Source organism: Erpetoichthys calabaricus, chromosome 1, assembly GCF_900747795.2.
Source record: "Erpetoichthys calabaricus chromosome 1, fErpCal1.3, whole genome shotgun sequence".
In the NCBI taxonomy this organism is placed as follows: Eukaryota; Metazoa; Chordata; class Cladistia; order Polypteriformes; family Polypteridae; genus Erpetoichthys; species Erpetoichthys calabaricus.
Window position 1 is genome coordinate 33352402 of NC_041394.2, and position 15950 is coordinate 33368351.

Below are 15950 nucleotides of genomic sequence, written 5' to 3' on the forward strand. Positions count from 1 at the left end.
CCAGCACTTTTCCATTAAGGTGAGAACATAAGAACAAGATCTAGAGTGACAGAGATGGCAATGGAGACAAATTTGTCTAATTGAGGCAAAGGCAGGGCTGACTGTCCACAGGTCCCTCAGTTCAATTTCCCTGCAATTGCTTATGTTTTAAATAAAAGTGAGCATTTTCAAAATCTGCCTTTGTGGCCTACTTGAATATAAATTAAAGTTTATTTATAATCCATTAAATCAGGAAGTGTGTCTTCCCATTAAGAAGCAGGTTGTTAGTTGATTCCACATTGGCCATTGTGTGTGCTTGAGCAGGTTGCTTCACTTATCAGAAATACAGCTGTAGATGTTTGGACATCACAAAGGACAAAAGTAACAGCTAAACAAACACAAATCTAATCTCTTCATCTTTTATGGCAGCCATGTAGTAGCTGAAGAGATCAATTGCAACCTTAACTGTTGCCAATACTCCAATTCTAAAAATGTAGAAGCAAATTCTATTATAACTGTAAAGCATTTTTATATGGTGTTTAGTACAGAAAATATAAAGCACAAAATATAACACAGTAGAACCTGGATTATCTGAGGCGTTGTGCACTGATGCTGCCTCAGATAACTGAAGCAGACAGCGGTGGCCATTTTAGATTAAAAATTCACATTAGAACATTAGAAAATTAGAACAATCTAGACAAGAACAGGCCATTCAACCCAAAAAAGCTTGCTAATCCTATCCACTTAATCCTTCTAAAATAACATCAAGTCGAGTTTTAAAAGTCCCTAAAGTCTTACTGCCTACCACACTACTTGGTAGTTTATTCCAAGTGTCTATGGTTCTCAGTGTAAAAAAAAATCCTACTGTTTGTGCAGAATTTATCCTTAACAAGTTTTGAACTCTATCCTCGTGTTCTTGATGAACTCATTTTAAAATAACAGTCTCAATCCACTGGACTAATTCCCTTCATAATTTTAAACACTTCAGTCATGTCACCTCTTAATCTTCTTTTGCTTAAACTGTAAAGGCTCAGCTCTTTTAATCTTTCCTCACAACTCATCCCCTGTAGCCCTGGAATCAGCCTAGTCGCTCTTCTCTGGACTTTTTCTAGCACTGCTACAGTTAGGTCCATAAGTTTTTGGACAGTGATACAATTTTCATAATTTTGCGTCTTTGCACCACCACAATGGATTTGAAATGAAGCAATTGAAATAGGATTGAAGTGTAGATAATGCAGTTTTAACTGAAGGCATTTAATAAAGACATTGTATGAACAATTTAGAAAAGACAGCCATTTGTTTACACGGTCTCCCTATTTTCAGGGGCTCAGAAATATTTGGATAGGCTAATAAATATAATCACCATTTTCAATACTTACTTGAAAATCCTTTGCAGTCAATGACTGCCTGAAGTCTGGAACCCATGGCAATCTCCAAGTGCTGGGTTTCCAACCTAGTGATACTTTACCAGGCCTTTTCTGTAGCTGTGTTCAGGTGCTGCTTGTTCATTGGATTTTCTGTCTTTTGTCTTCAGCAAGTGAAATGCATGTCCAGTTGGGTTGAGGTCACTTGACTGACATAGTCATTGAAGGATATTCCACTACTTTACTTTGAAAAGCACTTGGTTTGCTTTTACAGTATGCTTTGGCTCATTGTCCATCTGTACTGTGAAGCATCAGTTTTGCAGCATTTGGCGGAATCTGAGCAGACAGTATGATCCTGTACACTTCAGAATTCATCCTGCTACTTCTGCCAGCAGTCATATCATCAATAAACACCAGTGACCGACTTCCAATTGCAGACATGAATGATCATCTCATAACACTGTCTCCACCATGTTTCACAAATGATGTGGTATTCATCGGATCATGAGTCGTTCTTTCTCTTCTCCATACTTTTCTCTTTCCGATATTCTAGTATATGTTGATCTTAGTTTCTATTGTCCAAAATAAATTGTTCCAAAGCCAGACCGGGTTTTAAAAAATAATTTCTGGGAAAGTCTAATCTGTCCTCCTATCCTTGAGGATAACCTTGTGGTAAAGTCTTTATTTTCATGAAGTTTTCTCTTGTTTGTAGACTTTGGCAATGATAGCCCCAATATTGCTATGCCCAGAGAGTTTACTTGGTTTGGCTAAATGTAGTAAATTGTTTTTTCCTAATCAATGAAAGAATTCTGCAATCATCTGGCACAGTTGTCTTCCTTGGTTGTCCAGGACTTCTGGTGTTGCTGAGTTCACCAGTGTGTGTTCCTTCTTTTTAAGAAAGTACCAGATGGCTGATTTGACCACTCCTGGTGTTTCTGCTGTCTCTCTAAAGGGTTTGTTTTGTTTACTCAGCCTAATGATGGGCTGTTTTTACTTGCATGGACAGCTCTTTGGATCTCATATTGAGAGTTCACAGTGACAGCTTCAAATGCAGATTCCACACTTGGAGTCCAGACCATTTACCTGCTAAATAGTTTATGAAATAATGAGGGAACTGTTCCCACCTGACATATGGAACAGCATGTTAGTCAAATGTCCATATACTTTTGAGCCTCTGGAAATTGGGGGGCTTTGCAGAAAAATGACTGCCATTCCTAAATGGCTCATATGATATTTCTGTTAAACCTTTTGAATTAATGCTGAAAGCCTACACTTCAATCATGTAATAATTTCTTAATTTAAAATCCATTGTGATGCCATACAGAGCCAGAATTATGAAAGCTGTATCACTGTCCAAATGCTTGTACACCTTTTTTTTAGCCTGAGAACAAAACTGTACGCAGTACTCTAGATGATACCTCACCAGTGTGTTATGTAAGAATACCCCAATATGCTTCATTTTCCCATTCATTGTGATATTCAAGATGAAGATTTAATGAACTACAGAAATGTATAAACACAAAAATCATAAATGAGTGAAAACAGTAGAGCAAGCGTACATGATCAACACTGGTGATGTAATGACAGTAGCCGAGGGGTGCAGCTGGGGAGAGGTGCGGGAGTCTCACCCACATTCCTACAGTTGCTAGTGCCTCAACCACTCACTTGGTACAATGAGCTTCAAAAGTATATTATTTATGCACATGGTATAGCTTTTATGAACTGTAAGAAAAGTAGAGTTTTACACTTACAGGTTTGTCTCGGATAATACGGAACCTCAGTTAATCAGGGCAATCAGGGATAATTGGTGTTCTACTCTTTAAAGTAGAAAATTCAAAATTTGTATATTATTGCCATATCTTTAACCCTCTGAATCTGGCAGGTCACGTTTTGGGCCAACTGCATAGTGGTATCTGCCTGAAAGAGTGGCCCACAACAAATAGCTGTTACACTATGATGCTATTATGTGACACTGCACTCTAAATCTTGCAGTCCACTGCTGTAGAGAGATATTCCTGATGGGCCGTTAAAACCTGTCCAGCATCATAACCCAGCTGGCTGGAATACCAGCCTCCGCTGTATTACTGGACTTTGCACACAATATACTGCAGTCTAATTATGCTGTTATGATATTCAGGCTAGCTATGAAGTTGTATTTTTTTTTTTGGGCCAGTTTTGTTTTTACTCGTAGGTTTCCAGAAAGAATTTCCATTGTACTCTAACATGGATTTGATTATCTCATCATCCCAAAATGTAAGAATAAGTCAAATGAGGGCAAAAAGCAGTAGGTGTTGAAGAATCAAAGCAAAAAAATAAAAACAACAAACTGAACAGTCAAGTGCCAAAAGAAAGAATCTGAGAGCCAAGGACGAGAGCCTGCCAATGCGCACTAAAATTGTGCACCAGTGGAAGTCACTTGACATGTTCTTGTGTGTTGTTGTGAAAATTGTTTTGAAGTATATCAGTCAAAGGTGCAGTTTTGGCATTAGGTCTGTACAATGGACGGTACAAAATGATGAAAACTGCGAAACCATAAGTGATATGGCTTGTTCTATGGTAAATGACATCACGGGGTCCTGTGGCTAGAGCAGACCCATGGGGTCTGTTACTGGAGGTCTGGACTGAGACCCTTCTGAGCAAAACAACAAATGTCACGGTGAATTCAATTTTGTGTAAATTGTTTTAGCCATTGCTACCAACTGCTAAATAGCATCCAGTGTAGTGTTACCCTCCTTTGTGCTTAGTAGTAAATAATGTCAAGAAATAACCAGAAAAAATACCACAAAAACAATAATAACTCAAAATTTAATATACCCATCTTGTAATTTCTGATCTGATAAACAGAAAGACATGCTGGGCAGTAGCAGCTTCCATAACTATGTAGCAGTTCATTTAAAAGAAGAAAATCTGCAGCCATGGAGGGCCTCCAGAAGTGACCCTGAGACCCCTGTATCCTAAGGCCCTTCTTGGGTACACCAGCACAATGATGTCCTTATTTCTTACACTGCGAGTGCTAACAGATTAAATGTCAAAGTTATTTCTTCACAATAATGATATTTATTCATTTGGCACTTGAAATTGTGCTCTAAACTGAAGCATTTTTTTTATAAATTTTAAAATTACCTTTCTGTTCCTTAAAATGGGGCCTGAAGTGTTCGTAGGTGAATGAAAAAGCCTTGAAACTTACCCAAAGTGTCCACTTTGAAGCAGTTTGGATTGTAGAAAACATGTCTTCTGATTTTATGAAACATCCTTGTTAAAATGAAAGGAAACCAGAAATAATTATTTTCTCAAAGATTCTAGTAACTATTTTTCTTGAGGTTAAGAACACATTTCCTGTTCACTTGTCTGCTCAAAGCTGCCATTTTGTGTGGCATTTAGATACAAATTAGGAAGATGATCAGCACAAAACCAAACACATGTCTGAAGCTGTTAGAGCAATTTCAGGAAAATGCTCAAAAATGTGCATATCCAAGATGTAAACAAAAACTTCAAAAATAAAATGCTTAGTTTTCATCAGTCTCCTTATTGTAGTCAAGTTATGCCTTGTAGTGCTTAGGCTGAACGTGAACACTCGAATGAAGGACCTACTGAAGGAAGATCTGTGACCCTACAGAACTAATTTCTCTATGGATGACTACTTATAGTCAAAAAGAAAAAGAAAATGTGGACCTGATTGTCCATTCTGAAGCAAACTGTAGTTCCACATCAGTGGCGGCGCCAGTCACTTCAAACCAACAGGTCCTCAGCAGGTCCCAAAAAAATTTGGCAGGTTCAAAGCAATGAAGCAAACATAGAACAAAGTAATAAATGCAAAAACTGAAACAGTATGCATAGTGCATGGTTTACCAGTACAGCAAGTTAACAAATTCTTGACTAGTCATATTAGCCCAGTAGTCCGCAAGTGTACGTTCATTTTAGCATAATGTGACAATTAGAAAATATTTAATGAATTAATCAATCACACGATCCAAATCTAATTTCTTGGCCCTCTCAGCATGCGTGGGAATTACTGCAATATTTGACAAGCCCACGTCTGTCATTGTTGATCGCAGATGTGTTTTGATCAACTTAAGTTTGATAAATGATCTCTTGGCCTCAGAAGATGTCCCTGGTATTGTACACGTGATTTGGAGTAGTGGTTTTGTTTTGTACAAAGCGTCTTCATATTTTTCAACGAATTGCAACATGTCCAGCAAAGAAGTGGCTACAAATTCACAACTCTTCTTCTTTCGCGCAACTGAACGCTGTAGTTGCTTTATTTCAATATTCTAAATTGGTGGTGTTTGTCTTGTATTGCTCTGCCAGAGGAGTCAAATTCTCAACGTCTATGAACTTTTCACTGATAGGTTCAAAAGAATCTATTGCTGAGATCGTGCGATTCAGTCCATGTCTGTAATAAACTGATAGCACTTGTTGACTTAATTGCTGGGCTACTGAGCTATCAAGCAAGGAGCTGCAACTCGTAGTAGTTGATACGTACATGTGGAACATTGTTTACCCTTTTTTTTGATAAGTATAGAAAGTGATACTATGACAGTGAATGAACAGTAACAAGAAATCTCATCAAATTTTTCACTTAGTCACCAGATTTTCTGGTGTGGCGCTGCCACTGCTCCAAATATATTTAAAGGGAGCCCTTTTACTGCAGCTGCAAGCAAAGCGGGCCGAAATGTAGAGCTGTAGAATATTAACAATGGAAATTTTGTTTATTGGCAGACTGAATGCTGTGTAGATGAGTAGCTCTTTTGTAGGACAGGAAAGTAGGAGGGTCATTAGTGATGCTGCTTCAACAGGGTTTGCATCGTGTGCCTGGTTTTCCACTGAAGCAGAGGGAAAACTTATTTCTGGATCAGAAGATGAAACAGGAACAAAACAGAATACACAATGGCATCAAAACAAAACCGTAACTCTAATTTTTTAATAGGCCAGAAACATGAGACAAGAATGAAACTGAAGGACAAAAGGTAAGTCAGAAATATGAGAATGAAATATACCAAGAAGGTGTCATGTTCATGTTTCAGTTGACTCATTATTGTTTTTTCTAACATTTTGGCCACCATTTTCTGTAACCATCGTTAGCGCCACTTTCTGTATTTCTAGGGGTGGGGCCCTTTTAGGTTGTGACCTGCGGGTAATCGGCATGATGGGATAAAAGGTTTTCAGGAGGTTCCTTTCTCTATAGATTAAAAAAAAAAACTTCTAAAAGAAATTCTAATTCCTGGTTGTGCTTCTCACAAGTTAGTTTGTTTTGACTTCTTTCTCTGTCCTTGATTTTGATTCTTATCTCTCATTTGGAGTTGATTGCTATTTTCTTTATTTTGTTTTGGTTTTCTTTTTCACGCATATCTCCCGTTTTACTCTGTAAAATTTTACCTGCTCTCTTCATGACAGGACAGAAGAATATATTAGGTTTGTTTGTTTTATCCAAACACAGATACCAAAACAGCACATACTGTGACCTTTTATAGCTGGGATGTCGAACTCCGGTTCTGGTGGGCCACAGTGACTGCAGGTTTTCATTCTAACCATCTTCTTCATTAGTGACCAGTTTGTGCTGCTAATTATCTTCTTTCGCTTTATAGTTTTAATTAACTTGACTCAGGCCTCTTATTTGTTTCTTTTTCCTTAATTAGCAGCCAAACAATAATGAGACACAAAACAAGCTGCCACATCACCACCTAACCACATTATTTGAACATAAAGAAAGGTGAGGGTCTCAGTAAGGTTGATCTCTCGGGTCACCAAAACATTTTGATGGTGTTCTTAGAAAAAAAACAGAAAATCAACAGTTTTGGAAATGTCTGCTGTGGCAGAATGAGAGCAGAAACAAGCCAATCAAATTAAAGAACAGGTTTAATTAGCAGCAAGAATCAGCTTCTCATTAAAAAACTGGTTTGGAGTGAAATTGGTTGGAGTTTGAAGCTCCAGTTTATCCAGTCATCTGTTGGCTCGTCTCCTGTCTCATATCTGTTTGGCTGTCATTTAATGAAGAAAAGAATTAATTCAGAGGATTGAATCCACTGAAAGGCTATTAAAATGAAGGGAAAAGAAGTTAAATAGCAGTGAAAACTGGTCACTGATTAGGAAGAGGGTTAGAATGAAAGCCTGCAGCCACTGCGGCCCTCCAGGCCCAGAGTTCAACACCTCTGTTTTATAGGATCGTGATGATGACATCTCACAAACATGCTCCCGGGGAACTCTGGGAAGTAGCCTCAGCAACAGCCGATGTGAAAATCACAAAATGGCACCGCCCATCAAAATTCAAAATGATGCCATGATGCTTCATCGGGAATCAAGATAAGATGAAATGAATATATGAATCACATTCTTGACCTCAGAAACCCCAGGACTTTTGTCACCACGAAGAAAACCAAAAATAATCAAGAACACCATTCAGAATGGCTGGTCATTGTCCATGCGGGGTCTGCACGTTCTCCCAGACTTAGCGTAGTGTTTTCTCTAACAGGTTAGCTTGAATGAGATTGTGCATGTGTGTCTACGTGTGTGTCAGTTGTTCCTGTGAGGGGCTGGTGTCCATTTCTTGTTTTTCACGAAGTGCAATAAAGAGAGAGGCAATCATCCAGTTTTCGTTCTGGGGCCAGATCTTACAAATAGTTGGTTTACTTGCTTTTATTCTTTCATAAAGCATCATGGATACACTGCTTTACAATATTTGTGCAATCTCAAGATACGGATTAATATCCAATAGCATTCTTGGCTTGCAAAATGGATGTATTTGGTATGTTTAAAACTTTTTCTCCATGTTTGGGCCCCGGTACCCTTCATCCAAATTGTTAACTGCAAGAACTGACAAGGCATTTTTCAAAAAACACTTCACATAAGGACACAATTTTCTGGGACAAATGAATAGATCTCATGATTCTGAAGAAATAATATTGACTTGAAAAATACTGAACTTATTGTTTAAGTGGAATGGATTGAACTTGCAGCCATGTGCTTTACAGCACAGCACCTTCAATACTCAGGACCACCCGACCTTAAATAAGGAGGTTGTGATGAAGGTCTTGAAGAAGTAGAAGTTAAACATTAAATACATTGCTGGTTTACCCCTGGATGTCATAACAAGTTATCCCTCCTTCACAAATACAGTATGTATGATCCCCATGTCCACTGCCTCAGTAGACAAATATTAAATCATCAATAAAGTTGGCATACATACACCATTGTTGGCATTAACAGGAAAAGCTTTTATTTAAAAGAGGTAGAACACATAGACAAGCTTTCTTTACAGAGAAGCACAGAAGGAAGTAAAATAACACACCACAATAACGAGACGCTGTAAAAGCAAACATGGATACCATCCAGCAGAGTGCACTTCATGCAACTCAAGTGGTGGTAGCCTGCAAGAGGGACGATGCCCATTAGTTGGCGGGCTCTGTGCCGTACTTGTTGGAGTCTCATGGTGACACACTACCTGGCACCTGTGCCCATTTAGATGTCTTTGGTGCTTCTGTGGGTGCAGTAAGCAAAGAGCGGGCATCGAGCAGCTCCACCTATCAAACACTCGTGACTTGTGAAACACAAAGGACAAACGCAGATCTGCTCAGATTGCCATTAAATCACAGCGCCTTCAGTATGCTCTCATTAAATATAACTTTAGAATTATTTAGTAATAATTTAGATCAGATTATTATTTATTTATTTATTCATTCCATGTTAGTATCTAAAATGTTTATTAGGTATACATCTTATGTTTACAATTTTGTGAAATGTGTCGTGATGCAAGGCTGTGAAAAATGTGATGATAGATGTTCTGAGTGAAAATCAATTCTTATTTTCTGATTGAGAAGCTAAAATAAAATAAAATAAAATAACACAGCATATAGACCTAAAGGCATAGAAGAGTCATGTCAAGTGTTGCATGCTAAATACAATTAAGAATTAGTGTAGCGGCATGACAGTCAGAAACTTTTAAAAGCGTACAGACATGACAGAGGCACGTCATAATTCTCAGGCTACGTCCACACTACTACATCTTAATTTAGAAACAGAATTTTTAAATGAAAATGATTTCCGCCACACACGTTTACAAATGAATCTCCGTCCACACTAAAATGACTGACAACGTTTATGACATAGTCATCCAGCTACGCAGGGAATGTACACAGTTTTCCACTGGGAGCGCACATAGATGTCTCGCCCAAAACCGGCGATCCTTGAAGGGCCACAAAATTTATCACAAAACTATAACAATTAATTGTTAAATTATTTACCTTTCATGCAAAGCATTCAATCTGAACAAAACATAATTTAGATGTGTACAGGTAAGCAATACAACAAATGCCACGGAAAGTCTTCTGTGTCTGCTATGTTGGGATATGTTTTTCTTCCATTAAGGGTGACCAATCAGGGAATGAGATGTTGTAGTAAGCAGGATCCAATCAAGAGAACAATTAGATGCTACGCTTTCATCCTGCAGCATTACAACGATGAAGCTGCATTTTCAGAAGTACAGTATATGTCTCTGAAGAGATTTTTCAAAAGTCTCAGTATTTGAAGGTTAAAAACGCCAAGGTAGTGTGGAGAGAAGCCAAAAGGGACTCTGCTCTGTTGGGCCCTTGAGCAAGGCCCTTAACCTGCAATTGCTGAGCGCTTTGAGTAGTGAGAAAAGTGGCTTATAATTGCAAAGAATTATTATTATAAGGGAAAATCGGAAACAACTGTCTGTAATTTTAAACGAAAACATAGTAGTGTGGATGGGGCCTCAGACTTGCTACATGGATATATTAACCACATCATAAAACAGACAACAGCCCCTCAAGCAAACATAGTTACAGGCAAAATTGTAAAAATAACCCACTGTGAAAAATGATACTTCATATTGTAGGGGAGCGAGACAAGGCCCACTCCAGAGGTATGCTCCCTGTGCCAACAAAGTAACAGACTGAGCACTTCTTTAAAGATTTGTGTCAAGACTCAAAAAGCATCTCCCCATTTGTTTTCTGATCCTGCTTTAAAAGGCCTGTCCTGGCCTGGCCACACAATGTAGGAACCAACCTTGGAATTGACGCCAGTCCGTCGCAGGCCACACTCACTCACACGGGGCCATTTAGAGACACCTTTGTAATATGTGCAGAGAAACGAATGTTCTGACGAAAGGGATGACATGCAAACTGCACACAGATGGTAACCTGATCAGGAATTGACTTAAAGTTAGTTCCCTGGAGGAGTGAAATCACAGCACTAACCACACTAAGGAAGATTTATGGAAATCTTAAAAATGGCATTCAAAAGAATGTGTACATGCTTATGAATGCACAACGAAATAAACAATGAAATCACATAAATACAAATTTAATAATGACAGCAACAGATATGATTCACTCTGTTACCAACACTCATATAATTGAATCATTCTGACCATAGAATGCTGGTGACTTCCACCAGGGGACCAAGTTTATATCAGCATATGTCAAGTTGTAATTGTGGACTTGACGAACTGGACCTGCTCAATCCAAACGTTAATGCCTTTAAATGTAAGCCTGTGTTAGAACTGGGCAGCTCTTACTGCCACCAACAAGCCTGTCATTGACAGCAGCAGCTCTCGTATTTTCCAAGCTGGAAGTTCTTACGTGTGTTTGGGGGTTGTCGTTTTTTTATGTTTATATTTGTGAGCTCCTGAAACTAAGAATTTCACTACTTTTGGACTATGCGTACAACCGTATGCGAGAAATAAAATTTGTCTTGATTTGAAAGTGACCCTTAACTCTTATGAGACATATACTCCCCGCTCATCATTTACTGGATAGCATGAAGTCCATCTATCCAATGTGTCTCATCCACTTCATAGTACAGTACAGCACAGTAACACTAGCTCGGAAAACTCCAAAGAACCAAATCAGCTTGTAACATTTACTTGTAAAACCCGCTGAAACACATTCAGATACACAATTAAAAGTCCTTCTTCCACAAAACGGGGAGCTGCAGAAGAGTAAAGGCCGCTTTTGTGATGCCGACGAAGCACATGGAACTTTCAGAGATGATTGTTAATCTGTGGAATTTATACCACGGGAGTATAGCTTACACATTTTTGAAATTTTTAAGAAAAGGTTGGGCTTGCCGTTCATGTCATGCCAAGGGGTGTTATGTGATTAATGAGTCTTCTGGACTCTTGGCTAATGGCTGGAGGGAGCAGCACTACAACACTGAGGCTGTGGAGGAGCGAAACCGATCGCCTTCTGCAACAACTTGGGGGGAAACATCTGCTGTTTCATATTACAATGAAAGAAGATTCATAAGGCATTGAGTCAGGACATACAGAACATCATAGAATATTTACTTTCAACTTAGATTTTCATTCTTTCAAAGGAGTGATACAAAGGTCCAGGAGTTAGTATGGCTGCCTTCACGTGACCAGGTTCAATTCCCTTTCTGAATGGAATTTGCATGCAAATGTGCCACACAACAGACTGGCATTAGGGCTGGCACGAACCTTTTAACTCTTTATTGGATGGACCAAGTAAGATAGATAGATAGATAGATAGATAGATAGATAGATAGATAGATAGATAGATAGATAGATAGATAGATAGATAGATAGATAGATAGATAGATAGATAGATAGATAGATAGATAGATAGATAGATAGAAGCTAAACCACTCATAAATCAAATGATGTTAGATGGACACACAAAAAGTTCTTTTGCTAATATACATTAAAATGTCATATATATATATGAAAGCAAGTGATGATATGCTGTTAATTTTCAACTAATCCCCTTAATAAATAAACATGCTTTTACTTAAGATTTGTGACAAGATTCAAATCCCATATAGCCAACTAGGCTAAAATGAGCCTTTGGCAATTACAGTGGAGTAAGCTGGTGTAATGCATATATAAATTAATTTTATTAATGTGTATGTTTTTGAAGGTATTACTAAAATTCAAACAATTTGTACACTTATTTTTGCAGTAATGACCTTCTGTGCTGCTTCTGCTATATACATAGTATTTCCTATATACTGTATATTTTTTTGATGAATTTATAAAAATTAAAAATTCAAGACTCTGCGTGTTTTTATGTGCATTCTATTACATATACTTTCGGCGTTGCTAAACTTTATGCTTTTTCAGTAAAATGTTATATATTTTAATTTTAAAAAAAGTTATTTAACATTTGCATTAAATGAATCCATTTTACTCAATATGGAAGAAAGGCTTCAAATTGGGTTAATGTGAAATATAAAACATCATTCATTTTTATGCATACAGGTATATAAAAACTGGTTTTCGACTTCTGAAAGATATTTATTTTGCCATTAGATTTTCCCTACATTTTGCTTTTTAGGCACTTGTGCTATCGAGTTTTTAGTGGTTTATGTTTGTGTTTGTGTTTTCCATAAGTAATCAAAAAACGTACAAACCTTTAAATACATTACAACAATAACGCTTGCTGGCAGAGCTGGATGTAAAAGGCAGAAAATATTAAGAAAGCAGACTGCTCTCATTTTGGTTTACTGGAAGCAATTAAAAAAGAAGAAAGACAAAAAAAAAAAAGGCACATGATGAGCTACAACATAATGTCGATTGGATTGGGCAGACGCCGGCAAGAGTGCTGCCATCCCCTCTGTGTTAGCCAGATGGGCAGGATAGCAAAACGTCTGGGACGGAGGTTAGAAAAGTTGTGAGGATTCTGCCAGTTTTGTGTGCTGTTCACTATTAGAATGTCTGAGACAAGAGCGGATATGATACAGCAGTCACAAAACAAAGTTGTTCTTGGCAAGAAAAGTGTGTAGTCCACACAGTGCCAGTGACACTGGGCAAGCAGTCATGATGATGTCATGGATGAGCTAAACAGACTTTACAATTTTTGGGTCAAAAGTGACCTTGTGAATAAATGCTGCAATATGTGCTACATTAAATTATTACTCTTTAATGTATGCTTGTTAGCCAATCAGACGTTATAATGAACATGCGTCATTGTTGTGTCGCTGTTGCGCCCTAATTTGCAGTGATTCTGTTTGTCACAAATATTTGGGGTGCAGAATTGCTGTCTATGGTATAGATTTGGGTGTTTGGTTAACACATGCATTTTTTTGATGGGATATGTTGCTATTTGTGAACATTTATAACACAGCTCATGAATTGTCTGTAGGTATTGCAGTTGAAACGATGCTTCTGAGCCCAACAGTCATCGAGACAGAGCTGCTGATGTTGCATTCACCTGAAATATGAGTTAACCAGTTGGGAGAGTCACATGAACATCCTTCAACATAGAACGCTTGAGTCGGACAATTCGAAGGAAATGATGCTACCCAAGTTCTCCAACACAATGCTGGCTTTTGTATAAAATAAAACCTGGTCAACCAGAAATTGTGTTTTTAAGATTGAATTACATTTTGACCAACCAGATACATTTCAAATATGTTTTGTGTGCACTTTATTTTATTCACGAATAAATAGTGTTTTCTTTAATTGCTTTTTCTTTCAGACCAATTAACAGATTAAAAGTGACTTGTTGTTCCTTCTAAAGTTCCTAATGGGCCCTCACATAAATGTACTGAAGTGGGAAAGTGAAATGTCACAACAGGGGTGAAGCTTCAGGGGGTCGGGCCTAAGCATAAACTGAGACGATCAAAACTTCAAGGGGACCCAAAAGGCATATTGCTTGCCCACTCAATTGTTTCCAGGACCACCCATTTTTCACAAGTCAGTGCTCCAATAATCCAACAGCACACGACCGCAATGTGTGATGTCATGTGCAACTGACACGGAGAGAGAGCACAATTGCAGCTTGGAGATCAAAGGTGCTTGGCAGTTCAGTGAGAATTTAAACCAGCAGTCCTCATATGTTACATTTACAAAACGTATGCGAGTGTGTGTGTATGTGAGAAAGAGAAAGAACAGTTGCCTTGTAGCCAAAAACAGTAATTTACGCACTTGATCTGCGGAGATCGTCAGCCAATTTTGAAGAACTGAAGTTACAACTTTATAAAGATAATCAGCACTAAGACTTATGCCCAGGACTGTAAATTCTGTTAAGACTGTACTGAACATTCTTGTGAAGTTCACACGTTAACAGCAACTGAGTCGGCATTGAGCCCATTCAAAAACTGCAACCTTTCTTTGCACTGGTTAGTGGGGTGCTGTGGGTTTGTGTTTAGAGACAAACTATGACAGCCTGATCTTTAGAACGAACATCATCTATTAGTCATGGGTATGAGGCTGACATTGGTGAGCATGCTGCCATGGCTGGGCTATTAGGCATCTGAGCCTTGTCGACGTTTAGATGGCGGCACTAAGTGCCGGGGTAGTTCTGAGGGCAAGCCGTGGCCGTCCAGCTTAACCTCAATTAAGTGGCTGGCCAGTGCAAACTCCTCGTCATCTAGCATGCCATCACGATCCACATCTGACAGCTTCCAGATTTTGCCCAACACAGAATTAGGCAGCTTTGTGGTTACCATCCAGGTTTTAGCCTTGGTTCCGCTGAGCTTGCCATCACTGGGAGACAGAGTGTAGAAGATCTCATCATATTTGGGCTTGTCTTTGGTGACCACCCAGTCCTCATCGTCTTCACCTTCAGGTATTGAATCCATGATGCCTTCCACGAAGGGGCCATAACGTTGACCTTCAAAGGCTCCTCCCTGCACTCCACTGTCAGGCCCATTTTCTAGTTCTTCCTGCCGGAGAAGAGGCATCAGCTTGGCAATGTCTGAGGTCATGAACTCATCCAGAACCTCCATAAGTCGTGGTTTCAAGGAGTGAAACTTTGAGAAATCATGCACAGCCAGCTGTTCCTGGAAAACAAAATTGAAAATAGTTGTACTTAGAGACAGTTCTTCTTATTATTATTATTTCTATAACATCATTATATTATCATTGATGTTTTATTAAGAGGCATCCTATGGTGCTGATTTTGTAAGTGGTGAAAGATTAGCTCTTTGTTCTAAAATACTGAATTACAGATTTCTAGCATCAGCAGTTTATAGTGTGTGTTTTCTTAGGACACCAGAAAACTTTTGACCAGAACAGGCCATTTACCACAAGAAAGCTCATCAGTCCTATCTGCCTAATTCCTCCAAAACAACATCAAGTTGAGATTTGAAGGTCTCCAAAGTCCTGCTCTCCACCACACTACTTGGCATTTTATTCTACGTATCCATGGATCTTTATGTGAACAGAAACTTCCTAACGTTTGTACGAAATTTACCCTTAACAAATTTCCAGCTGTGTCTCCGTGTTCTTGATGAACTCATTTTAAAATAACAGTCACTATCCACTGGACTAATTTCCTTCAATCATGCCACCTCTTAATCTCCTTTTGCTTAAACTGAAAAGTTTCAACTCCTTTAATCTTTCTCCATAACTCATCTCCTGTAGCCCTGGAATCAGCCTAGTTGCACTTCTCGAGACTTTTTGTAGCACTACTCTGTCTTTTTAATTTTTTTTTATTTTGATTTTGGTATATTTTGTTAATCTCAAAGGGGAAATTGTGTTTTCACATGACGTTTGGCAGTCAGAGCACAGAGTCAGCCATTGTACAGGGCTCTAAAAAGCAATTTTCAGGTTAAGGGCATTGTTCAAAGGCCCAACAGAGCAGGATCCCTTCTGACGGTAATGGGATTTCCACCGGCAACCTTCCA

The 15950-nt window shown here is 38.6% G+C and overlaps 1 protein-coding gene across 1 annotated transcript in view; it reads right to left on the reverse strand.

Moving 5' to 3' along the window:
- Window positions 1-8530: 8530 nt before the first annotated feature.
- LOC114648448 (EH domain-containing protein 2-like) overlaps window positions 8531-15950 on the reverse strand; it is a 66723-nt gene continuing 59303 nt past the window's right edge. Inside the window, exon 5 of the mRNA XM_028797485.2 lies at window positions 8531-15104. Coding sequence (XP_028653318.1) covers window positions 14568-15104 — 537 coding nt within the window. The 3' untranslated portion in view covers window positions 8531-14567. The remainder of the gene's footprint in view (window positions 15105-15950) is intronic.